General features: G+C 39.4%; 1 protein-coding gene across 1 annotated transcript; it reads right to left on the bottom strand.

Moving 5' to 3' along the window:
* Window positions 1-69: 69 nt before the first annotated feature.
* LOC306766097 (rho GTPase-activating protein 6) lies at window positions 70-26,902 on the bottom strand (the record flags this gene model as incomplete). Its single annotated transcript, XM_079253705.1, has 13 exons — window positions 70-1,147; window positions 1,226-1,300; window positions 2,709-2,968; window positions 3,117-3,214; window positions 3,800-3,979; window positions 5,919-6,067; window positions 6,223-6,373; window positions 6,465-6,520; window positions 6,687-6,882; window positions 7,104-7,366; window positions 8,169-8,240; window positions 8,440-8,599; window positions 26,756-26,902. 13 exons carry the CDS (start codon window positions 26,900-26,902, stop codon window positions 582-584), a joined length of 2,373 nt encoding a protein of 790 aa, XP_079109831.1. The 3' UTR covers window positions 70-581.
* Window positions 26,903-27,957: the final 1,055 nt, after the last annotated feature.

Genomic DNA, 27,957 nt, shown 5'->3' with positions numbered 1-27,957 from the left:
CCACAACAAGCCTGTTTGCACAAAACAGAAAATGAGTATTGAAATGTGACAATTTACTTTGTGAAATGACTCATTAAAAACAACAACAAAATGCATCGACTCCAGTTTCAGTCACCTGGAAGAAAGGAATCATGGACACTAAAACAGATCATGGATGACAGCACAGATTGCAGCATTTCTATCAGATTGCAGCATTTATGAGCTTGTGAAACTCAGTCATGTGACTAAAATATATTTACATTATAATACCTTAAAGCTATATCACATAATAAAGAGGATTTATATTTTTACATTCAGAAAAATACATTCAAGTCCAAGTCTGACATTCAAGTCTGAATACAAGTTTTTGACAACTTTGTGGCACATAAGTTGCCATTAGTCAATTATTTTACAATATGTTAAAATACACAACAAAATCATCAATATTCAAATAAAAACATTGTTGAGCACCCTGGCATCCTAAGTGTTAATTTTCTTCAGCATGTTGAATACACAAGAAGGTAATTGTGTGATGATGTCACAGAAATCAGGTCCCCGTTTCAGAAACTCATCCACAGTTCAGATTGTCAGGTCAGGATGTGTCACACTAAGGTTTCCGACAGAGCTTCGGGGTTTTCATTTGACACCATCTGCCATACATGCCACCTCTCTGTCTGCCAGTCCGAGGTATCAGAGCCTTTTTCCTCAGAATGCCTTGTAGCATCTGTTTTATCTACAGTCTGGATGGGAGGGGTTGGCTGAGGAAGTTTTAGGGGTTGGTGGTCAGGCTGATGTGGGAAACTTGTGGGTGTGGTGTGAGAAACAGAAGTTTCTCTCAAAGGTCCAGAACACTGAAGGGTCGACAAAGTGTCTGTCCTGTCTGGAAGTAGTGGATGTGCGAGGCATCCTGTCCTGTGTTCTGAGCAGTCTGAGCTAATGGCTTCCGATTGGCTGCTCAGTGACTGATGTAATGAAGAGTCTGGCCGTCTTCGCTCTCTCTGGTCATGAGGACCACTGCTGCTGCGACTCAACGGGAGGTGTGGCCTGCATTCCAAAACACCCAACGGTGTTTGTGCTGGTCTGACAGACATCTTGTTGTTGCCTTGGTGACTGCTCAGCCCCTCTGATGATCCATACGAGTCGCATTCAGATGCGTCTCCAAGAGAGCCTGAGAGAAATCATTCATTTACATCCAGCATTCATTTAATAAATGCCAACTGGAGCATGTTAAAGACAATTCTGTTACCAGTGATGTGATGGCCAATGAAATCCTTCCCAAACAATCCATGCCAGGTGTCCCAGAAACAATCAGATGAGGCCTCTGAGAGAAACAATAGAATGAAGAGGATTAGGTGTTTTGGATTATTATGTGATAATTGGAATGAAAAATATGACAGAATTAAAAGGTATGCCCTCCTTCTGTCTGGCTTCTGTTTTCCTTTTGCCTTGGCAGTCTTCCAAACATAAAAATATTTCATTTCTTACACCCGAGATGCTCAAAACATCCAAATCATCTATACTGTTTGTTTTAATAGCAGCGATTCAAAGATCAAACTGAATACTCTCAATGTTGTTCAGTGAGATCAAGATGATGGCAGCGGCGTATTATATATAAAATCAAAATAATTATTTGAATGTCAAGTGGAAAAGAAAAGTCAGAATTCATGGAGCTTTTGTATTGGATTGTACTGGTGTGAAGTGGCTGCTCAGTGCAGGTCGCTCTGAGTGAACTAGAAAGGACTGTAAAATAAAACCACCAGTGCTGAATTGCAGCAGTGAAAAGGACAGCATGACAGCTATTTAAAAAAAAAAATTATACCCCTCACAGTCGCAGATGCACAAAGAAACAGTACCACCTACGCCGCCTCCAGCCCCATGAAGAAAAACCCAGGGACATGAAACATACACAAACCTGCTGCCTTTTCGCCTGTTGTCGCCTTTTGGTTCAACAAAAACAAATCTACAGGCTCAAGTTCTCTTGAGGCTTATTGGTTCTTTAAAGATACCAGAGGCAAGAACCTGACTGAAAACCTGCACATGCTACACACATGTTGCACAGCTTCTATGTTGAGTACAGAGTAGCCTGCTGCTCAGCATCTTTTACAATTTATGTACTGGGTCTAAATCTAGAACGGCCCTGTGCAATAATCTGCTTTACCTGAAAATCATGAAATTACAAACATGTCTATAAATACTCTAAATAAATACAAATAAGATATTTTTCCTGTTGAATGTAAAATAAGACACAGTCATAATATGAAAACAAAACCAACTGCTGTTTACTGCAGTGTCCAGTCTTCATGCTGAGTTGTGCTGATGTTGGACTCTGCTTCAGGTAGACGAGCCGATCATCCAGTAATTGGAAAGTTGATAGTTTGAAACCTAACTTTCCAAGTCCACATATTACGGGATCCTCTGTTGTCATTACAGAGAAACTGACTTAAGATGGAGAAACGTTTTTAGAATCTAAAAAGCAGTTTAGTTTGGATACATGCATACGGCTGTAGCAATGTACTTGGTGTGGTTAATAGAACAAGAAATACTCAATTTAATTGCTGTTTCTTTTTTTAATAAATGGCTGCTTGTTCCAGCTACATACCACATGGACAAAAAGTAAAAATCTAAGGAAAACACCGCTGTTCCCCAAAAGGCCAAACTTAAGTAACTGAAATAAATAAATGCTTAAAACACAATAAGAAATACATGATGTTAAAATGAACTGAACTCACCTTTGTCAGTAGAAGGGGTCGGGGAAGTGCTGCCAGATCCATCTTTTGAATTGAAGCTGAATGCGTACTGCCTGGACAACCTGGAAACCCCATCTGAACTTAGACTATTGTTTGGGTATTTATACAGCAGACGCTCTGACATCACAGGGGAGTTATTGTCATAAGGGGACACTTCTCCACTTGACGCTTTGAGGGAGTCATTAGACAAACGTCTCTCTGACGGAGAGAAAGATTCCTCTGATCTGAGAAGGCCGGGCTCTCTGCAAAAACAGACAATACATTTTAAGTCACTGGGATCTCCTTAAGATTCGGATCCTAATTCCAGCATAGTTGGTTTTTTTTCTTTTTCTAAATTTCCTACCAAGTTCTGGCCTTTACATCATGACATTTGCCAACAAGGTTACTCACGTGCACTGAGAAGCCTTCCTCCGTAGCAAATAATCCACAACATCAGGGTCAGTTTCAAGCAAACTTATCAGCACCTCATTCTGCAGCTCTGGGGAAACCTGGGAGACGCAAGAGTCTGGTTTCTTTCACTAAGCCTTAATAAATCAGCACTTTAGATCTTAACAAATACATATCAGTCTGTATTAAACCATTTAAATTATCAGCACTGTTTAACAACAGCGTTATGAGTCGTTTAGCTTTCTGTTTTAACCAGATTCCCACGTTTGGAAAATGCCTTTGTAAAACACTTTTCATGATGCAAGTTAAATGTTGGATGAGATAATTATTTCTGGTGAAAAGCTGAAAAGATAATAGTGAGGAGGATCATGTTATCTATAAACAAAGCAGATATAAAACTAACTGACCCATCCAGTGAGGCTTGTCATCAGCCAAGTGTCGAAATAAGTTTTGATTAAACTTAATTTTGCACAGAAAAGAAGAAAAAAACAAAACAAAGACAAACTACTTTGCTGCTTCAACTTTGTTGGGTTTGTGTCTATAAAAGCTTCTCCGACCTAAGCTATTATGTTCAGCAGGCTTCACTCTATGAAGCCCAAAATAGTCCTATAAAACTTGTGCCGCTGGAATAAAACTTGAACTGTTCTGTTCTCTCATTGCTGACGGTGAGGGTGAGTGAAGTTTACCATGAATAGCGAGTCATATGTATCAATCATCTTCTGAACCACGCTGATTATAGCTGCACTTTCCTCCGCACGTGCAAAGCTTTGCACTGCAAACTCTTTGTCTGAGTTCTTCTGCTTGTGTAAGAGGTTAGGACCAAAGATGGTGGCTAGATTGAGTGATGTCATCTTGTTTCCTGTAATCTAAACAAAACAGAATGCAGAATTTACATGTGGATACGGACTGTGAGCAAACCTAATAACATTTAATTGTCCTTGTTTGACTCTGTTCTTGGGGCAAAACTGTAACAAAAGACTGCTGTAGAAAGACATCCTGGGGTCCCAGGAAAGGTTGGGAATGTGCAGCTACCACAGACCTGTCACCTTCAATAAGGCTGGTGTTGTACTTACAGTACGTACCTGTGGGAGAAGCAGGCCTAGCCATGAAGTTAAATTAACAACAAAGTCCCTGTTAAACTCCAGTTTCCTGATTTCTCTGGCGACTTACTACAAATTACTACATGTTTATGAAGATTATTTGACATATATGATTCTGTACAAAATTTGGCAAAGAGATTGCAGTTCTAGATGCTGCAGCTGACATGAAATAAAAGAAGAGAACTAATGCAGGGTTGCAAAAAAAAGTTAATCACATAAAAAAGCAACATCCTCTCCACCCAACATGGAGCCTAACTCAACTGGTACAGTGTTATTTGTGCCACCTCCCAACAATATGAAGAGAAAATATTTTATTTTTTCATCTCTTTAACTAACATGAGCCAAAAATCTGTTGTGAAAAGTAAAAACTCTAACTTGTCATGTCAGATCTTAATCTTTCACAGGACCAAATAAATCATAATAAATCCGACTCAAAATGTTTTCGCTCACATTTAACTCATTCTGACTGACCCTCTCCCACATAGTGGTGGAGCTGTCAACTCAAAGAACCGTGAAAAAACACAGCTAAGATTAAAAAAAAAAAAAAAAAAAGAAGAAGATGGATGCAGCCTCTAAACTGGGAAATAAAAATAAAAAGCACATCCTGCTTGCCATGAGGCAGAACGCTGTTTAAAGGCAGATTTATTAGATTAATTTGAGAAAATGAAGCTCATGCAACTTCATGCTTGATTTACCAACCGTTTTACTGATGAGCTGATGATCTTAATATCTTATTTTAAATCTACTTCAATTTACAGGGCTCAGTGTTTTGACCAAAGGCACCTCCACATATAGAGAGGCTGCACAGACAAAACCACAAACCTTGTGATTATATGGAAATCCATTATTCTTGCTGAATCAGCTCAAGAATTTCTGGTTTTTATCTTGGAGAAAACTCAGTGGGGAAAACAGTTCTTTTTTTACCCTTTTTTAAACTAATCCAGACTTGGAAAATGGCATCTCTTTCAAGTATGCATAGGAGCCCTGTAAAATTTAATAACATCTGATGGGTGCAGAGTGGCCCTCTGATGGACTGGTGACCTGTCCAGTGCATACTCTGCCACTTTCCCAATGATTGCTGGGATAGGCTCCAGCTTTCCTGCCACCCTTCAGTGGACAAAGCAGTTAAGAAGATGGATGGATGTGTGGATAAATGAGTGTAAAGTGACCACATGCAAATAAATGAATGGTGAGTGTGTATGAAATTTATTCCCATTATACCACAGGTGCTTTACATGAACGACTACAAAGCAAACTATGACAGGGCAGATTGATATTTACTGGGATTGTGTCTGCACTCCTTTGGTGCAGCGTGGTGAGAGAGACGATGAATCGTTTAGTAAAGATAACCATAATGGATCATCATTCATAATGATGCTGCATTTTGGTGCAGCACTCTTCAAATTAGAGTCTGCAGATGAACACACGTCTGTCCTGCTGCCCCCTGATGGCTGAGGAGATTCACCACATTAAATCTGCGAAACAGTCTCAGCATGACTTTCAACACGTTTTTATGACTGTAGCTCCTATAATTTCTTTTCGTCTATTTGAAATCTTTTTCTTAATCTTATCAAAAAGGTAGCCCCAGTGATTAAATGTCAAAAGACTTTAAGTTCTGAATAGAGACAATTCTCCTCATTTATCCAATCTTTATACAGATATTAAAACAGCAGATGCTTAGCACCTGTTCTGTATTTTTTTTTACCTCCTGTCCCTCGCTGTCCTCGCTGTCGTCAGCATGTGTGGACACAGTGGACAATAAGCAGAGGAGGCGCTGCAGTGTGTCGCTATTACATGGAGGAAGCAAAAATATCAGGAGCTGGATGGCACTCTGCTGGTCTGAATATTCCAGCACTGCAGAAAAAGAAGCACATCAGTTTATGTCAGCTTCAAACAAATCAAAAAGTAATGCAAATATTTACTTCATGATTTTTCCCTCGGTATGTGTGTGTGTGTGTGTGTGTGTGTGTGTGTGTGTGTGTGTGTGTGTGTGTGTGTGTGCTCCTTACAAATTGTGTTGATGAAGGCTGTGTAGAGTTCCTTTGTAAGCAGCGGGTCCGGCATGTCTCTGAGGAACTCCTTTAACAAAGCAGCTACATCGTGGACACTGTGTTCCTCGTCAATCTGTACCTCCCACCCCTGATCAAACTCCTCACGAAGCTGGGGGGAAATTTTTATGACATTTTATGCGAAGGATGTTACTTTAATTTGTTGAAGTGCTGAGTTGTTCACCAGCTGTACGAAAACTCACCTGTCTTACTCTCTTTTTGGAACTCCCAACACGGAAAATTCCAACTGTCTGCAAGCCTGAACAAAGACAAACATCAGTGTCATTAGTGTGACTAATATCAAGCCTACAAACTTAAATGAATTGACAGAATCAAAAGCTCATGATCAGGTGGTTGCAGAAGACTGAATGCAGGTGTGGATTTTGCACTATGCTCCAGATGTATTAAATTTTTAAACTTTGTACCATATTTTTCCAGGTGCTCACAGCAGAGATCCACTATCCTCGGCACCTGTCTGTAAATGGGGTTAAGGCTGAGCTTTTTGTCATGCTGCTTCTTCCTGTTACTGGCTGCCTCGTCTGGCAGAGACAGCTGAAGGGCTTCCAATAGCCGAGACTGGTTATTATCAAGGTCAGTAATGCAGTCCACAGACACTCCGCCCTGTCAAGCAGATGTGTGACAAGCATACGATGATGAGAGAAGCCAGGTGCAAGAGATTTTTTTTGTGCAGCATTTACTTTAAGACTGCATCGTCTTCGATACACAGAGTGAATATCTAAAAAGGTCATAAATTTGCATAGAAATCCAGCGTACAAGTGTGATGACAGACCCCCACTGTTGCTGTACATCAGCATGTGAAGTTCACTGGCATAAAAGCCTACCCTCCTGCATGTCCGTGGGGCAATGTCTGGTGTGCTGGGCAGACTGGATTCATTAGGGGTCTCAGAGGTGGAGCTTAGGGAAGAGTTGCTGCTGGAGAGCTCCTTGTTAGCCTTTTTGAAGCTAGAGGACAGGTGAAGGAAGGATAGCACCAGTTCAGTGGGGTTGCTGTGTTCCTCCCGCGGGTGATCATGCCTCAGCTTGTGTACGCGGTCGTTGGATATGACATGTGACAGTGGTATGCCAAACGCCTGTGGCGAAGTCTCTGCAAGAGCAAGGAGCGCAAGACAAGGAGATTTAAAGTTCACATACTGATGCTAGCTTCAAGTCAACTGAGACATTCTGAATTAGTATTTCCTCCTAAGTTATGCTTTATCTTACTCTGGATTATTATCTGTATAAAGCATCAAAGAATGAATTGGGATTTTAAATGAATCCTTCTTAAAGTAAAGATAGCACAAAAAAAGGGTTAGAACAACGTTCCATGGCTTGTAACTTGATATTCAGAGGGCACATACTTTCCCAAGTGCATTTGTAAACAAGAAAGAGAAAAGAGGAAAAAGGAAAGAGGGGGCTGGGCACGCCAGAGGACAGGCTGCAGCGAATAAGCTACCACTTAAGATTGTTTTAGTTATTTCCCTCCACTGCCTCTGTCTGACAGAGAACATCACTTTCCTGGCACATTATTACAGCGGGCGGGGCAGCGTGATGGTGGAAGATCACAGCTTCCTCTGTACTGTCAGATTCAGATCATTCTGAGCTCTGCGGGTGTAAACGGCTAAGAGCGTTTGCTTCAGTGAGTGTACAAAGCTTCAGCTAGATGGCTAAACCAATATCTCTTAAAGTGTCAGATACAAACGAGGCTCGAAAAAGCTCGACAAGACTCAGTGGCTCTCCCAGAGATTCAGCGGAAATCTGTTCATCTTCACTGGTTTGAGAAGCATGAAAGTAAAACTGTCTGCTGCAGTCACAACATGCTCAAATACCATTTAAATGTTCTGGATAAACATCACATCCAAAAACCAGAACCATGGGTACAATGAGGAGTGTGTCCTTAGCAGAATTACCTTTGTCTTTACTCTTCTCTTTTGATAATGAATCAAACTTCATCCTGAGAGATTTCTTGTGCTTGTGGCCATCTGAAAAGTGTAATTAGAGAAATGTGGTTTATAATGGTCCTAAGGCTAATTTGCCCCCCCCTCAAAAAAAAAAAAAATCACACATTCTGTAATACTTCCCAAAGACAAGCAACATAAAAGCTACAACACAAAGACTGAAAACTAAAAACCATTCATATAACTTGGTGGAAAAGAAGAGCAGTATGTGTGTGTATAGTACATTTAGGGATGGTGATGTGGCAGCCCAGGTCATGACACTGAAGAAGTCGCCTGAAGGCAACATCCTGGAGACGAACCCTCTCCAGCTCTGAGAGGCTCTGTAGAGGGACGGGCTTCAGGCAAACGCTCCGTCCTAACGTGCTGTTCCAGGTGAAGTCACCCTGAGGATACACAAAGGTATTCATAAAACACATAATATTATAACTCAACATGTTGTTACATTACATTGATAAAACACTGTGTACGCTTCAGGTGTGCACAAACCATAGACTGTATATAAAGAGATGGACGGAGCCTCTGTGACGTCACCCATAGGTTTCTGAAGAGCTGAATTGAAGCTCGGTGGGCGGTTCCTATCGTCGCCATGTTGGCAGCGTCATGCGTGTCGTCTCGCCCGGAAAATACAAATATGGGCAAAGAGGTGGAGCTGAGAGGAGAGCTGTGAGCATCATGGCGGATTATTGACATCGAGCGAACTCCGAGCTTTCTGTAGCTAATAGCTAACCGAGCTAACCCCGAGATAACGGGAGCTAACCAGCTAACAGAAGTAAGCAGGCTAAAGCTAAGTCACGTTGTTAACCGGCTAAAAACCGCGGTTGTTCTACGTTTTACTTGAAGCCGGAGATTGGTACCTGTTAATCAAAAGGACACGCCCCTAAATATGCCGAACTTCGAGATTAAATTACTTTAGAGTTAGAAATAATTCACTCCCCCTACAGTTGTCATGAAGGTAAACCTGACCTATAAACTGAAAATGGATTTTTGGACCAGGCTGTAAACATGTTTATTTCTGCTGTGAAGTTGGTCTTTTTTTTTTTTTTTTTTTGGTCTTGTCCAGCATTTAGGCAAGCAGAATGATGGTCTGGATGCTGTGTTCTGCTGAGCAAATTTTCTCTGCCAAGGGAAGCTTTATAGATATATTGATCCCCTTGACTTTCTGAATTTTTATTTCATTTCTATTTTTTTTTTGTATTATTGTTTGAATTGTAGAGTTTGTACTGCTGGACCAGAGAGGACAGACGAAAGACAGAAAGAGAAAGGAGAAAAAACACCTCATAAGAAAAGTGAAAGAGATAAAGGGAGAGGAAAGGCCACCGAGCGGCAGCCAGGCCACACCCCAGTGCACCAGCAGCGCTCCCCGAGCACCAAGACCCTCCCCCATGCACGCACACACACGCACACACACACACACATGCACACACACACTCGCGCGCCCACCCACACACACACGCACACACACACACACACATACGCACACACATACGCACACACATGTGCACACACACACACACACATGCACCCACCCACACACACACACCCACACCCACACACACACACACACACACACACGCATCCACACTTCCTCCTTAAGCACACCCTATCTACCCCTTCTCTTACACATGCTCAAACTCACACTCTCCTACCCCCGTTCTTGATACTCACACACCCCATCACACACACATCTCTGCTCCCTTGAAGTTGGTCTTTTTAACATGGGAGTCTTTGTAGATTTGCTCTGTTTTGCAGCCTCTAGTGGATGACGGGGGAACTGCAGTTTTATGCACTTCCGCAGAGGCTTCACTTTAACTGCCGGAGGTTGCCGCTTGGCACAAACAGGCATAGTCTGATGTGTAATTGCACACTGTGATTGTAATTTATGATGTCAGTATGGCTCCTTTTTTTTTTTTTTTAATGAAATATCTTTTCAGATTTTAAGGCAATAATTAAGAGAAGTTGACTTTATCCATGCTGCTGGCTGGATTTATGTCTCCCGACAGAGTTTTTGAAAGTCTTTAGCATTCAACAAAAGCTGATTTAAACTAACTGTTGTACCATAAATATTGAATCAGAAAACTAATTGCAGAGATTATCCTTTTTTTTACAAGTAGCCTACCAATTATTAAGCATGCCCAATTTAACATAACCCCCAAAGTGAAAAGCTTCATCTTAATTCTAATCCTTAATTCTATTCTTGCTTCACTGCATCTAATTTTAGTGCATACTTCAACTATTCCTTAATAATCTATTATTAAAATAAGTCAAACAGCATTCCTTAGCTATTCTGAAGATTTAGCAGAGTAGCAAAAATAAGGGGAAATAATCTGATGTGAAATTTTCAACCTCTGAGCATCTCCATGCAGAAGATTACAGTGCTTTGATCCACTGTTGAGCCAATCATATGAGCCATGTTCGCAAGAGGCTTAGTAACTCATTATCAGGATAAGGCTTACACTAAAGTGGCTCGCCTCCATTAAATGAGAATTAGAGCTTTGCTACAGTAGCATACTATGATCTAATACATATGGTACGTGTAGCATAAGTACAGTACACAATCAGAGAGGCAACAGCCTGTTCTAATTGCACCCTACAGCATCCCAACAACCCTAAACATGATGCCATGAAGAACTAGCTTTAGTCAACAGAACAAAAAGACCAGCAAATAAACTGTGTGGCCCCTGATCCTAACATCATCATGTCAGTGTGAGGTTATATAAAGAGACAGAGGCAACAGAGATAGTAAAATTCCACACAAGAACTGAGGCATGTAAAGCAAGATGCTGGAACAACAAATCTTGAGTTCTTTACCAAAGTGTGCACAAGTGTATCAAAGAGAGTTTAATCAGAGAAACTTTCATTTGTAGAACAACATGATGTCAACTAATGAAAATGGATTGGGTATGTTTTTTTTATAGACGTGGTCTTTGCCTTTGGAGTGTGAACATTTTAGGCAGCTCAGAAAATGCTACGACTTTTATGTGGTTTCTTTACTGACACAGGCAGGTACTAACTTGCACCCAATTTGGTTTTGGTAAACCAACAGGGAAATATATCTGCATGACAGTGGAAACTTCTGCTCACTGTCAGTACTGTTAGCATCAGAATAACATCTCACCTTCTTTTCTCATTTCATAATTCAGTTCATAATTCTTACAGTAGGATTGATTACTTCCTTGTTGATGCCCAATTAGTACCATTCACAACAGATGTAAAATACCATGTAATATCAATTTCAGATCACAGCCCGCTAACGTTTAAGTTACAAGTGGAAGACATGGACCCACCTAACAGAGTCTGGAAACTAAATCCTCAATTATTAACAGAGAAGGACTTCTGTGAATTTATAGAAGTTCAAACTAAGTTGTATTTTGAGCTAAATGATACTCCAGAAACTGCCTCTGGTACTTTATGGGAAGCCTTTAAAGCCTATTTTAGAGGATGTGTAATTTCATACGAAGCAGCCAGAAGGAAAAAAGAAACTGCTCAGTGTAATCAACTTGAAGAACAAATACAGCAACTTGACCGAGAAAATGCATCAAGCCCCACATCAGAGTTACATAGGAAAATAACCAACCTAAAATACCAGCTCAATCAAATCCTTTCAAAGGAAATCACAACAACTTTTTTATTTACTAAACAAAAATATTTTGAATTCGGGGAAAAACCACATAAATTATTATCTCAGCAACTTAGGAAAATGGAAGCAGATCGAATCATTCACAAAATTAGAGACGACAAAAGAAATGTAGTGACTAAACCAAAAGAAATAAATACTAGATTTTTGCAATATTATTCTGATCTATACACATCAAAATGTAATGCTGACCCTTCAGTCATGAATAAGTTTCTAGATGAATGCAACTTACCAGTAATTACGGCGGAAGATTTGGATAGACTTAATGCCGATATCAATCCTACAGAAATTCAAAAGGCTATCGCATCCTTTAAAAGTGGAAAAACACCCGGCCCTGATGGCATACCAGCTGAACTCTATAAAAAATTTAGTGATATTCTTACCCCATTTCTCCATAGAATGTTTAAACAAGCCCAACTAGATGGCAGACTCCCACCAACACTAACTCAGGCAACTATTACTGTTCTCCATAAGAAGGGTAAGGATGACTTAAACGTAGGCTCATATCGTCCAATTTCACTTTTAAATACAGATGGTAAACTTTATGCAAAAATTCTTGCCAATAGATTAAATCCTCTAATGAACACGTTAGTGCATAGCGATCAAACTGGCTTCATAGCAAATAGAAATTCAACATCTAATTTACGCCGTCTGTTTGATATTCTTTATACAGATAGGAAAACACACAATGACTTAGTCATTCTGACGCTTGATGCAGAAAAGGCATTTGATCAGATAGAATGGGGATATTTGTTTGAGGTATTGAAACGGTTTAATTTGGGTGATAGGTTCATACATTGGGTGAAACTTTTGTACAAAAATCCTAGTGCACAAATCCGTACTAATCATAGTCTATCTACTCCCTTTCAACTGTTTAGAGGAACACGACAAGGCTGCCCCTTGTCGGCATTAATTTTTGCTCTCGCTATCGAACCATTGGCACAAAGTATTCGATTAGATCCCCGTATACATGGTTACCAGACACAGTCCACGATTAATAAAATTTCATTATATGCAGATGATATTTTGCTCTACGTTACAAACCCCCACTGCTCTATTCCATCTATTCTTGATAAAATAGAATTGTTTGGGAAATTTTCGGGCTATCGTATAAATTGGACGAAAAGCATACTAATGCCTGTTAATATCAACGATCAAACTATCCTGACAAGATTTCCCTTTAAAGTGTCTAATGACAAGTTTACTTACTTAGGCATTGAAGTCACAAAACATTTTTCTTCCCTTGTACAATCTAATTTTTTACCTTTACTGGATGAACTTAAAAGCAAAATTCAGTTCTGGAAAACTTTACCAATATCATTACTTGGGAGGATAAATGCCATTAAGATGATTTTCTTACCGCAAATATTATACTTATTTCAAAATATTCCTATATTTTTAACAAAATCCTTTTTTAAGAAAATTGACTCAATTATCTTACCTTTCCTCTGGGACTACAAGGTTCCAAAAATTGCCAAAAAGCATTTAACTAAGTCCAAGGTGAATGGAGGTCTATCTCTTCCAAATTTTATAATGTATTACTGGGCATGTGCTTTTAAAAGCATCAACTCGTTCACTATAATACCTGATAAATCCCCTACTTGGATAACTATAGAACAGGAAGATTGTGACCCGTACACTCCTGCTGCTGTAATACTTTCACCAATCCCTTTAGTCAAATCAGCATACAGTCATAATCCAATTATATATAACATGATTCGTGTTTGGAAACAAATCAAATCACATTTTTCTCATAAATGGATACCCCTTTCCACGCCAATAGCCAATAATCCCTCCTTTGCCCCATCTATTCTGGATGTAACTTTTTCCGATTGGAGTACATTAGGATTACGCTGTATCCGTGACCTTTATATTGAAGGTAAATTTGCTACTTTTGTACAATTGCAGTCAAAATTTAAACTCCATAACAATAATTTTTTTAGATACTTACAGATCCGGGATTACGTACGGAAACACTTCCCGGCTTTTGAAACTGAACCAAAATCAACAATTGATGAATGTTTAAATGTATCAACGAAGACAGAAAAGTTTATCTCAGTTATATATAACAAATTATTGTCTACCTCTTCTCCCTCTTCCAATAAATATAAAGAAAATTGGGAGACGGACATGGCTATTCAAATCCCTGAAGATATTTGGGAAGAATCTTTGGAACTTATAAATTTTTGTTCAAATAATGCAAGACACTGTCTTATACAATTCAAAATTTTACATAGGATTCACTACTCAAAAGTAAAAATTCATAAAATCTTCCCTAATACCTCTTCAATATGTGATAAGTGCCAGTCCTCTGATGCAACGCTTTTCCATGCCTTCTTTTCTTGTCCCAAAGTCACTACCTATTGGTCTGACGTGTTTAGTATGATGTCACAAGTTTTTAATAATACATTAACACCAGACCCTTTGTTAATCATCCTCGGTACATCTCAAATATATAGGACTTTTACGACTGCTCAACGGCAGTTTATTTCCTATGCACTCATAACTGCAAAGAAAATGCTCTTAATGTTATGGAAAGGCCCAAAAGTGCCTAGTGCGAAAATGTGGATACGGGAAATGGCCAACACTTTACATTTAGAAAAAATAAGGTACCTGTTAAAGGATAAGCTATCATTGTTTAAGAATGTCTGGCAACCTTTTATTAATTATTTGCATTCAAGGTCTGTGTAAATGTATCCATATTAGTATTTTTTATTTTCTTCTTATCTGCATATTATATTTGATTATGCTCACTGTCTGTTTAATTTGTTTATTTTCTTTTGTTCTGTTGTGTATATCCCTGTTTATACAAAATACTTGAGCTTATCATATCTCTGTTGAAAATATATGTTGAAAAATGCTCAATAAAAACGTTGTGAAAAAAAAAAAGAATAACATCTCATTTGTTTAGACAGGATCTGTTATGAGACATGAGGTATCAATATCAAGAAAACAGGCAAGAAATACTTGATTATATTTCAAGGTTTTCAACTTATATCCCATAGATAATGCCACTATATTTCACAAAATTCCGCATTGCTTCCTCTCAGTCCAGCTACCTTCAAACTATATGTTTAATAATCCATTAATCTGAATATTTTCCTGCCTAAATTATAAATACTTTGATGTAAAATTACTTTAATTTGTTGTTTATATTAAGTGATTAATCAAAATATCATTTTAGATCTGCTGTTCCTGTTTTTCACAATCCAATCCGGGAAAAAGAAATTACTGACAAACTGGCTGATCTACTGAAGATGAGTTGCTGAACGCAAGCTAACACCTGTTTTGTGTATCAATAAACAATGATAGATAGTATATTACTTGCTTGGCACATGCAATTAGTGGACTCTGGCACAAGTTTTGTGTTTTTTTTTATGGCAACAGAGGGACAAGCTTTACGAGCATTAAACTACTGAAGGCGAGGAAAACAATGTGACAGTCTTAATAAATTATTCTCTGGATGAGATCACTTGAAATACAGTGAGAGTCATGCCCATTCTGTTCAGACATTCCTCTGGTGTGACAATATGGGAGTGGAAACTTTGCCTATATCTGATGTGGGCTGAATTGAGTTCCCACAGTTTCTCTCCGTCAGTAACGTGATGTCTCCCATAAAATAGTCACTTACGTTATTCGTGGAATGCCAGGTTTCTAGGAAGTGTGTATTGCCCAGGCAGGTCATTAAGGTGCAGTTTTTCTTCTTGTTTCTTCTTTAATATTGTGAAAGACTTGCCAAGGTTACATTTTTCTTTTTACTGATCTGCCAAAGGCTTTTGCAAACCACCATTTTTGAACATTTATCAGTCATTTATCAGTCAAGTCAGACTCAGCGAGCTGTTTTCAGAGCAGTAACTGTCAAAGTTGGATGGAATAACTTTTCTTATCAAACTGAGCTCATGGTTTTAGCTGTCACCACTGAAGTACTGCTTCAAGTATCTAACAAACAAAATTTAAAAAGAAATTTGCACACTAAACTGTTTGCTATAACTTTAGATTAGTGATAACTGAGTTTACTAAGCTAAATGTCCATTTTGTTATTATTAATCTATTAATAGATCTTTTCTAACAATGCCATTCATAGAGTAAGCACTCCTGTTGAAATATACTGAATGATAAAGCATCTAAACTCCATCCTGTTTGGTCAAAACACAGCACTTGAATACAGGTGCACTTGGCTGAACACTAAATTTAATTCAAAGGCTTTCTTGAAACACAGCAGCACTTCCTTGAACACAATAAGAGGAAACCTGCAAGGTAGTTCATACAATATGGCCAGATTGAAAACTCAGATTACACTTATCAAGTGCATTCGAGCCAGATCCAGTTAAGTGATAAATATTCCTCAGTGCTCAGGAAGCCATTCAATAGGACATTACAGGAAGAGCTGTCCACAAGAGCCCTTACACTCTTGTCCCCTGTATTTGTCGTAAGACTTCATCATACAACTGCAAATTAATAAATAAAGGCTTTCACTAGCACACTCTTTTGTAACAATTAATTTGAAGACTCTGGAAACTTTTAAATAGCTGATATCTGTTACTTTTATAATAAAATAAATAAGGTACTTCATTAAAGAAAAGTTATAATCTCTATGAAGAAAAATAGAATTTGCTCATGTATTTATTTTTTCATTTTCAGTTAATTTTTTTTCACAACTTACAATTGTGTTGTAGACAGTTAAATCGTTATTAAAAAGCTAAAAATTTCACTATAATTGTCAGTGTTGGTGCAGGCTGTGGGATCATTGCAGGTCCGTTCGTTTCAAGTAAGTCAACATAAATCGGTATGTTTTTGTCATTTTGGAAAAAAATTAAGTTAAAGATAAAAACTTCTTCCAAGACATACACAAAATGTAACTGCGTTGAATATTCTGCCTGCACATGTACTTAACATTTTCGTCTCCCAACCTAATGTGTGTGATAATTTCACACACTTTGTAAAGTCGTTTCACCATCAGGAAACCGAAATCTAGTTATACGCTGCGACGCTACTGAGACAAAACAACACATTGACTTACCAGATAAATGACGCCACGCGCCAGAGGAGGTTCCATTACAAAAACAATAAATCACCCTTTTCACAGATAGGAATTTACCCCTTTGGACCCCAAATAAATGCTACAAATAACCCGACACCACCTGACTTCAGTCGACCACGACATGAGGAAACCACCTTGCTATGGCATATTCCGGCCATGAGGTGTCGCTAGTGCGTTGTGATAGACAGCTTGCAAGCCACAGCAGCGTGAACAACACTAAAAGTTGACGGGAGGAGCACCTTCAAGTTAATAAAACAGTAAAACCATTACACATCTGACTCCTTAGGTACCGACACTTTTACCTTTTCTGGAGTTTCATAAGTAAATCCGTCTTAATGCTACGTTGCCATAAGACCCAGCCTGCACTGTCAAGGAGAGGTAAGCACCAATAATAGCAGAGGAACCGTCCTGTTGCAGTGGATTCTCAAGCACAGGGCTATTCAAGTTTTCACTGTCTCCATGCTCCAACTCACCTGACTGTAAAGAATGAGTTTGTACAGGAAAGTCATAAGCTGTTGGGTCTGTTTCAGTTGAGTCAGGTGAGTTAGAGCAGTGAGAAAAATATTTATCCCAGAAGAACCCAGCAATATAAACATCCATCCACCCATTGAATCATATATATATATATATATATATATATATATATATATATATATATATATATATATATATATATATATATATATATATATATATATATATATATATATGTTTTCAATATTAAATTCGATTTAAATTGCAATTTTCACAATTCTTAGATATTGCTGATTTTCTGTAAATTAAAAACAAGAAAAAATGCAAAAACCTTTTTTTGCTCATCATTTTTCTTGATTTCAATGAGGAAAAAACAACACAGTAGCCAGATCATCATTCTGTTGCTATAATGCCCAAGATGACAAGTAAAGAGATCAACAAAAACCATAAAAATGACAAAAATTTTATAATGGACTATTTTTATTTATTTAAAAAACAATCTATTTTAAAATTGTGAAGCAAAAAATACCAATTTTTGATTTTTCAATTCAATTTTCCCACCCCTAATACACACACACATATGTATAGCTTTTTGCCGTGTAGATACATACAAAATATGAGGAAAAAATGAATAAATTAACAGGTCTCCTTTTAAAATCACATCTTACTCCATTTTTTAAATTTTGTTTTATCATAACTTTGTGACTTAGTGTGCAGTTTCTGAAGCACATCTTTACTAATACCATCCTGTGAAGCTGTTATCAGCAGCTGCAGGTGGGGTTAACCATCCATTAGACTACTATTAAGGTGATAATAGTAGTTTTCTTTACAGTTTCCATAAAGTTAACATACTGCTTAACATACTGCCAAGAAAAGTGTACATATTTATTTTCAGATAATCTTGTGTTGTTATGAAATACTTATTGCTACTAATAGATTCACCAATATGGAGCTGGTTTAGATCCACTGAGATTACATTTCATTGTTCATGATGCTGAAAGAAAGTCAGAGATACACTGTCTAGCCAAGAAAACATGCTCAAATATTTTCTTGGACTGCTTTTAACTTAACTGTAGCAACATCATTTTGATAAGCTTGTGTAATGACTGATCATTTATTTCTGTCCAGAGTTGCATTCATAATTTGAGATTCTGGTGTGAGACTGTAACGTATTCTCCAGCACAACTGAAAGATACTCAGTACAGTTAAGGTCTGGAGTCTGTGGTCGCCAGTCAGTGTTTTGAAAATTAGATTTCCTGTGATAGAAACACTCTTGTAAAGTTTGAGCTGAGGAAAACATTGGTATTGTCATCTTGAAATACATATAACCCAAATTAAGCAAGCCCAGATAATGACACTGTCCAAACAGACTTTTACAATCAGTAGTAGACATTATGTTGGAAGTATTTCATCTGATGCTCTTTCTACTGTCACTCTGGAACATGTCAAATCCTGACTAATATTAATTAATGTGCAATGCGTTTCCAATGGGAGGTTCTTGCCTATTTGTGTAGTTAAATCCAGGGCAGCAGCACTTCTTTTTTCTTTTTTTTTGTTTTTGGTGTGGGCAAACAGTGTGCTTGTTGTTCTGTTGTATACCTTAGGCTCTAACAAAAGTCCTAATGTCTGCACTGCTGTCACCTTTACTGTCACTGAGAGCAAAGCAAAATCCAAAAACGCAGACATGTTTTGATCTTTCAAACTAGTGTTTTGCAAATGCCAGATGTGGAATTAAATGTTTCAATTCACATTTTTAAAAAGTGGCTTCCTATTTATGAGATCCCAGTGAGTACTTTTCAGTTTTTTGCCTTTCTCTTTCAGGCCATATTCCCTTCACAGTGCTCAGAGAAATGCTGATGACTCTACCTAAACCCCATAGCAGCACAGCCCACTCGAACCTCTGTTTCTTTGCATCGTACCATATTATTCATACAGCTTACATATCTAAAGAGCTCCACAGCATTCAGATATGTTTGTACAAAATGTTTATTATTCATTTTAATATTTAATTTTTTAAAAGCTTCCAATGCTAAATTAAGCACAGCTTTCTAGCAAGTGACATGCGGTCATAGGTCTATACTGTACTTACATCCACTGCCCTGCCAAAAAGCCACCCGGATTTATATAAGCAAACAGGTACAAGCCTCCTTTTGGATAATCACAGCAAGGGCAATTATCTTTCAGCTGAAAACAAGTTATTTAACCCCAACTGATGAGTAGCTTCTCATCTTTTTGTAAATGATCATATGGAAAGACACAATGTGTTTGTGGAAAAGCCTGTTTGAACAGGATCTAGTCATTGGCATGCATCATAGGAAGAAAACATCTAAGAAATGCAGAAATGATCAAAATCAGATTAGAACAGTTCAATACATTATTTAAAAACTGGAACAATATTGAGGAACTATCGTCTTCCAGAAAGAAAACATTTTAAATAATGGTGATCGATTAATACTTCAACAAATCAGAACAACAGCAGAACTCTACGATGTGTTAGTTAGTAAAAGCAAGAACATTTATACAGATTTCTAAATGAAAATCCGGGACATGGACTTAACAGCTGTGTAGCCATAAGAAAACCACTAATCAGTAAGGCTAGCCAGAGAAAAATACTTCAGTTTTCTATGGAGCATAAAGAATGGACTCTATAGCAACAGGTCATGTGGTTTATGAGTCCATATTTACCCGATTCCAGAGTGACCAGTGCATCAGGGTAGGAAGATAGGCAAATGAAGTGTCTCTCTTGTGCTTCATGTCTAGCACCTACTGCACAAGCCTGCAGGGGCAGTGGAATGATCTGAGGGGTTGCTGCACTTGTTCAGATCTCGGTTCAGCAACAATTTGTGCCCAAAAACTTAGGTAATCTAACTACCTGGAAATAGTGAATGAGCAGTGGACTTTTAACTGCCTGATGTCATGGCCATATTCCAAGATGACAATGCCCGGAACACCTCACCAGAGAGGCGCCTAGGAGGCATCCTGACCAGATGCCCAAGCCACCTCAACTGGCACCTCTTGATTCGGACGAGCAGCAGCTCTACTCTAAGCCCCTCCGATGACCGAGCTCTCTAAGGGATAGCCCTGCCACCCTTTGGAGGAAACTCATTACAGCCGATTGTATGCGAGATCTTGTTCAGTCTGTCACGACCCACAGCTCATGACCATAGGTGAGGGTAGGAGCATAGATCGACTGATAAAATGAAAGCTTTGCCTTCTGGCTCAGCTCCTTCTTCACCACGACAGATCAGTGCAGAGTCCGCATTACTGCAAATGCCGCACCAATCTGCCTGTCAATCTCACGCTCCATCCTTCCCTCACCCGTGAACAAGACCCCAAGATATTTAAACTCCTCCACTTGAGGCAGGAAATCACTCCCGACCCAGAGAGGGCAATCCACCCTATTCCAGCTAAGGACCATGGTCTCAGATTTGGAGGTGCTGATTCTCATCCTAGCCGCTTCACACTCAGTTGCGAATCACTCAAGCGAGAGCTGGAGATCACGGCCAGATGACGCCAACAGGACCATGTCACCCGCAAAAAGCACAGACCCAATCCGGAGGCCACCAAACCGGATCCCCTCAACACCTCGGCTGTGCCTAGAAATTCTGTCCATAAAAGTTATGAATAGAATCAGTGATAAAGGGCAGCCTTGGTGGTGTCCACCCTTCACCAGAAACTAATCCGACTTATTACCGCCAATGCGAACCAAGCTCTGACACCTGTCATACAGGGACCGGACAGCTCGTACAAGTGGGTCTGGGACCCCTTACTCCTGGAGTACCCCACAGAGGAGCCCTCGGGGAACACAGAAGCACAGCTTCTCCAAGTCCACAAAGCACATGTAGACTGGTTGTGCAAACTCCTATGCCCCCTCCAGGACCCCAAAGAGGGTATAGAGCTGGTCCACTGTTCACCAGGACGAAAACCGCACTACTCCTCCTCAATCTGAGATTTGACTACTTGATGGACTCTCCTCTCCAGAACCCCTGAATAGACCATACCAGGGAGGCTGAGGAGTGTGATCCCCCTGTAGTTGGAACACACCCTCCGGTCCCCCTTCTTTAAATGGGGAACCACCACCCCAGTCTGCCAGTCCAGAGGCACTGTCCCCGATGTCCACACAGTGCTGCAGAGATGTGTCAGCCAGGACAGCCCAACTACATCCAGAGCCTCAAGGAACTCCGGATGGATCTCATCAACCCCCAGGGCTTCGCCACCAAGGAGCTTTTTAGCCACCTCAGCGACCTCATCACCAGAGATAGGAGAGTCCACCCCGAGTCCTCCAGCTCTGCTTCCTGATCGGAAGTCATGTTGGTGGGATTGAGGAGGTCTTCAAACTATTCTCTCCACCGAGCGTCCTGAGTTGAGATCAGCAGCTCCCCATCTCCACTGTACACAACATTGCTTCCCCCTCCTGAGTGGCCAGATGGTGGACCAGAATTGCCTTGAAGCCATCTGGAAGTCATTCTCCATGGCCTCACCAAATTCCTCCCACGCCCAAGTTTTTGCCTTTCTGACAGCCGAAGCCGCATCCCGCTTAGCCCGTCGATACCTATCAGCTGCTTCCAGAGTCCCACAGGCCAAGAAGGCCCAATAGGACTCCTTCTTCAGCTTGGCGGCATCCCTCACTGTAGGTGTCCATCAACAACAGAGGCACGGAACACAGCCCATTCAGACTCAATGTCGCTCGCCTCACTCGGGACAAGGTTGAAGCTCTGCTGACGGTGGGAGTTGAAACTTGCTCTGACAGGGGACTCTGCCAGACATTCCCAGCAGACCCTAATGACATGTTTGGGCCTGCCAGGCCTGACCAGCTTCCTCCCCCATCATCTGAGACAACTCACCACCAGGTGGTGATCAATTGACAGCTCCACTCCTCTATTCACCCGAGTGTCCAAGTCATGTGGCTGCAACTCCAACAATATGATTACAAAGTCAATCATCGAGCTACGGCCCAGAGAATCCTGATGACAGGGGTGCATATGAACACTCTTATGCTTGAACATGGTGTTCGTTATGGACAATCCATGACGAGCACAGAAGTCCAACAACAAACCCCATTTGGGTTCAGAGGGGGGGGACCATGCCTCCCAATCACTCCCCTCCAGGTCTCATTGTCATTGCACACATGAGCATTGAAGTCCCCCGGCAGAACAAGGGGGTCCTAAGAGGGATCACCCTCCAACACTCCTCCCAAGGACTCCAGAAGGGGTGGGTACTCTGAACTGCTGTTCGGTGCATAGGCACAAACCACCGTCAGTTCCTGTCCCTCCACCCGAAGGCAGAGGGAGGCTTCCCTCTCATTCACTGGGGTAAACCCCAAAATACAGGCTCCAAGCTGGGGGCCAATGAGGATGCCCACACCCGCTCGGTACCTCTTGCCGTGACCAACTCCAGAGTGGAAGAAGGTTCAGCTCCTCTCGAAGGAGCTGGTTCCAGAGGCCAAGCAATGCGTTGAGGTGAGTCCGACTGTCCCTAGCCAGAACCGCTCAACCTCACGCACAAGCTATGTTTCCTTCCCCGCCAGAGAGGTGACGTTCCATGTCCCTAGAGCCAGTTTCTGCAACCGAGGATCAGCCAGCAGGGTCCCTCTTGCTGCTGCCCAGCTCACATTGCACCTGACCCCCATGGCTCCTCCTAAAGATGGTGAGCTCACTAGGAGGTGGGGCCCATATAATCCTTTTGGGCTAAGCCCAACTAGGCACCACGGGCGAAGGCCTGGCCACCAGACGCTCGCTCTCGTGCACCACGTCCGGTCCTGGCTCCAGAGGGGGGCCTTGGTGACCCATGTCCGGGCAAGGGAACACTTCTGCCAATGGTCATCATGGGGATTACATGTTAAGATTCATTGTGCTCAAATTGTGAAAGAGCGGTTGAGGGAGCATGAGACATTATTTTCATACATGGATTGGCCACCACTGAGTCCACTGGTGACAATCTTATGGGAGTGTTGGATAAGGCTTTGCTCAGTTGTCGGATTCCCCCAAAATCAATACAAGATCTTGGTGAAATATTAATGATATTAATGCAACACTGGATGGAAATAGATCTTGTGACATTGCAGAAACTTAACGAAACAAAGTCATGGTTAATGTTGTCGTAATCACAGCTAAAGACTTTCCATCAAAATATCTAAGAATGCAACCTTTTTTTCTGGCCAGGGGAATTTTGGAGCATACCAATCTTTGTTCGAGCCAACAACATTACGGTGACTTTTTGACAAGATGACATCTCACTTCTATGAAGATCACTGTGCTCCAATGATATTATTCTCATTTTGTCACTACAGCATTACATTCAAATGACTAATGGCTCCATGTAAAGGTCCTTTGTGGTTTCATTAGTTCCTATGAGAATGTACAATGGGATTATATTTTGTAGCTGCATATCTAATCTGAATGTTTGAAGTATCATATTAAATATTTCTTTAATGCATTCATAATCATCTTCCTCAGACAAGGTTTTGTGAGGGCAGTATTAAAGAAAAGCTGACTTGCAGTTCAATAAGTTTTTTTTTTTTTACATCAAAGATCCAACTACAAAACAAAATGTATTGTGTATATCTTACAAAGTCATAACCAGAGGCTATCCCAGGAAAGGGGAAAATGAAAACTAAAAACAAACTTAAATGAGCTGCATAAAAAACTGTAAACAATGTTAGGACATTTTGTGGAGAAGAGACATGATTAGTTCTGCTTTAAACAATGACTGGCTCTGAGTAAAACCATCATGCTTTCTATTAAAATGAAAGAATATGCCAAGCTTTTCCATCACTATTGCACTGCTGAGTGGAACACAAAGGAGCAAAGACACACATTATTTTCTTCCTGCTTCCCTGGCACCTCAGTAAAACAACTTATCTCATTGTTTAACCATATTAAGTCTCCATTAACTTACTTTACTTTCAGAGGTTGAATTAACCGAATTTGGTTATTCAGTGGAAGTATCCTGCCCATTTCGGCTAAGAACACCCTTTGACTAAACAGATGCTATCTGTTATGTAACCGCAGAAGTGCCGCTTAAAACTGAGATGTAAATCAACTGATTCAAAACAGTGATTTTACACTTGTGTTTACAACTAACCCACAGCGTGTTTTCTCCACTTATCAGATGTGCAGTTGATGCTGTGGTTCTGCCATTTCCAAGTCTACAGATTTAGCCCCCCATGCCATGCAAACGAACAGTCTCTGGTGGGAAGAAATATGTGCCTGAGGGACTGTAGCCAAGGATCAGGTCATGCTGCTGTACTGTGAGAAATAAGAGTTGAGGCCTTCTTCATGTAAACCAGATGTCTCTGCTTTCTATCTCAGCTCAGAGTGCAGAAATTCAGAGGGAGCAAGCTAGTAATAAAATACAAAGACATTCAACCTGTGGAAAATAGAAGGTAATACGTAAAAAGGATTTAAAAAATACAACTTTTGACTTGTGTTTTGAAACAAGGGAAATGGTATGCACTTTTAGCCATATAAATAAAAGCGGTCTTTTGACAGTTTACACTTCATTAGGATGCTTCAACTATTTCACATTGCAAGTTCCATTATCTGGTGACCAAGCAGAGACGCGCCAATGTGCTACCTAGATCATAAGCGATGCGCAGTGGGTTCTTATGTTTTGTTGGAGGATTATAGAGCGTAATAAGACATATTGTGCGTCTCATGAAATGTGAGCCTTGCAGTGTTGGGGTCATTACTGGGCGGAGGTGCAGTAGTGTTTTGGGGAAAAAAAAAAAAGGGGGGGGGGGGGGGGGGGGGTGTCAAGCATAAAGCATACTGCAATCCTGACTTCACTACTGTTGTTGCAACAGTTTCTTGGATACTATTGTTCCTGAATGAAAAAGTACCTGAATATGTGCACACCCACAAAATGTGACTTTGATTACTGACTTGAAGTAAGGTTTGCATACAAATGCACTTACTTAGTGGGACTGTAAGCTGACAGCATGGTCATGTGAGTCTTCAGATAGGATCTAAGACCATAGAGTTCAGCTCAAGTTTCCCTCAGTTTTATATTGGAGATTAAACACAGTTGTTTCAGTTGCATATTCTATAAATAGCTTAAATATGTGTTTTGAACATGAAAAAACATTGATGATTAATGAGCTTATGTTACCTGAATGGGGGTACAATCTTCCAGCTTAGTGATTTCTGGCAAAGAAACATAAGCTTTTGCATACTCGTGAATACACTCCTCAAAGTAATAAATCTAATTAAATATCCCTTCCAACTGACATGAAAATTTCAGCAGGAATAGTTGCTTCATCCAGATTTTCTAAAGCACTCTGAGTGTAGGATGAGCACTATTGATGATGGCTCTAGAGAGCAGATGCCTGGTATTCATTACAAATCTTTTACAGTGTCAGATCTGTGACACATTTCCATTATAGTAAACTAAACAGTGTTACCATGAGGACCATTTTAAACAAAACAGTACAGGCTGGTTAAATCTCTCACTCTAATATTAAGTGATTTGTTTTATTTGGCAATATCAGACAACTTCAGTGCATTTTCTGCAGCTGTTGCTGTAGTTTGGATGCTTTCCTCTCAAATAGGGTCCAGTGTGTTCGTGTTAAGTTGGATCAGAATCTCATAAGTAGTTATGTAACAAGTCCTGTAGGGATAAACATAGATTCACAATGGATGAATCTTTAGATTAGATTTCTTATTTCATTTTGCTATACCAACATATCACAAGCTTGATGCAGAAAATAATTAAATCAACACATTTTTTCAGGTTCATTCATTCCAACCGTGACTCATATTTCAGCATCTCTGTCACAATAAATTAGGTTGACATCATTACTTTCAAAACATAGAAGCTGAATCACAAATCGTGACGCAGGGTTAAAACACTGTATTAAACGGTCCACGCATGAAGCCAAACTGCACTCTGAGTCACAGTTTGTGATTTTGCAAGAACAGGAAAAAAAATAAATTATATATATACATATATACATTATATATATATATATATATATATATATATATATATATATATATATATATATATATATATATATATATATATATATATTTTTTTTTTTTTTTATATATGCTCTCACTTGGTCATCTAATCCATAAGGGAATTCCAGTTGCTCGGTTACTTCCGGAATTTAGCAGCAAGCGTCGAATCATAATAACTTTTTAACCTCGTGAAGCAATAGTCTACTTTGAAATGAGAAAATAAAACTGCATTGAAGAGTTTTCTGGTTCAAAGTTTTAAGAAACTTGGAGCTCTTCAAGTCCCTGAGATTCTTGTCACATATTTCCTGGGAAAAAAAGTCATGCATCACCCTCACTCCTGTCTTTATCACAACCTAATCTCATACTGAATTCTCTCATATTTGTGGTGTCTGGGACATAGAACCTTCAGAAAAAAGATGAGGTGACTGACCTTATACGGTGTCTCCTCAGCTTCTGTACCATAGTGTCGCATCAAAGCCGATTCCAAACTCCTGGTCTGCCTCAGTCTCCGCTTGGAAATACTTTTGGGGCTTAGTGAGCATGAAAAAACACTGCTTAAAAGCCCATGAGCGGACATTTCTCATTTAGTTGATATCGTACTATGGAGAAAAGAGTAAAAATAAATTCATATCCCTGCTATGGGTCCGAGTGAGAAGTATTGTTTCACCGAAGTACCAGGTCTCCACCGCGTCCAATGCGCAAAATCGCAGCCATGGATTATGAAATACGCGCCTGTGTTTCTCTGGTCACCTCCTCTACCTCCCAGTTCTGACTCAGTACTTCCTGCTTTAGTAGCGATGGCAAAAAGGATGTGTTTTTTCTCCATAAAAAAACACCTAAACAAACTATACTCGGAAGGATTAACATAAATCTGTTAATCATATGGGAGGTATGTGACTCAGCCAGGCCGTTTAAACTGATCATGCTGGTAATGTAAGAACACACCCATTAACTAGGTAAACAGCAAAAAGAATTTAAATATGACTTTTATCTGTGTGTGTGTGTGTGTGTGTGTGTATATATATATATATATATATATATATATATATATATATATATATATATATATATATATATATATATATATATAGATATATATATATATATAGATATATATATATATATATATATAGATATATATATATATAGATATATATAGATACTAAGATATATATGTATATATATATATATATATATATATATATATATATATATATATATATATATATATATATATATATATATATATATATATATATATATATATATTGCACAATATCTACATTTTTCTGAAATTAAAATATCAATTTTATGTTCCTAAAAGAGAAACAATTAATTCACATCTTATCTGATGTATGACATTATATCCTGAATTTAGCTGCTGAATATTGATGTTAAACTTTCTATAAATAATAACATACTTGTTGATTACCAATACCAGTTGGATTAACATTTTAAAAGGTCGGGTCTTTGTGGTTACCTCTCATATATGATACTCATGGTGACAGACATGTTTCATAGACCTTGTAGTCCACATTAACTGCTTTCAGTTAATCATGCTGCATATTTTTTTTTCACCATGAGAAGTCAAGATACATGGCATGCAATGCCCTCTGAATGGACGCTTCCTGT

Source organism: Telmatherina bonti, assembly GCF_933228915.1.
Source record: "Telmatherina bonti genome assembly, chromosome: 15".
Taxonomy (NCBI): domain Eukaryota; kingdom Metazoa; phylum Chordata; class Actinopteri; order Atheriniformes; family Telmatherinidae; genus Telmatherina; species Telmatherina bonti.
This window is presented reverse-complemented; position numbering and strand designations above follow the sequence as displayed.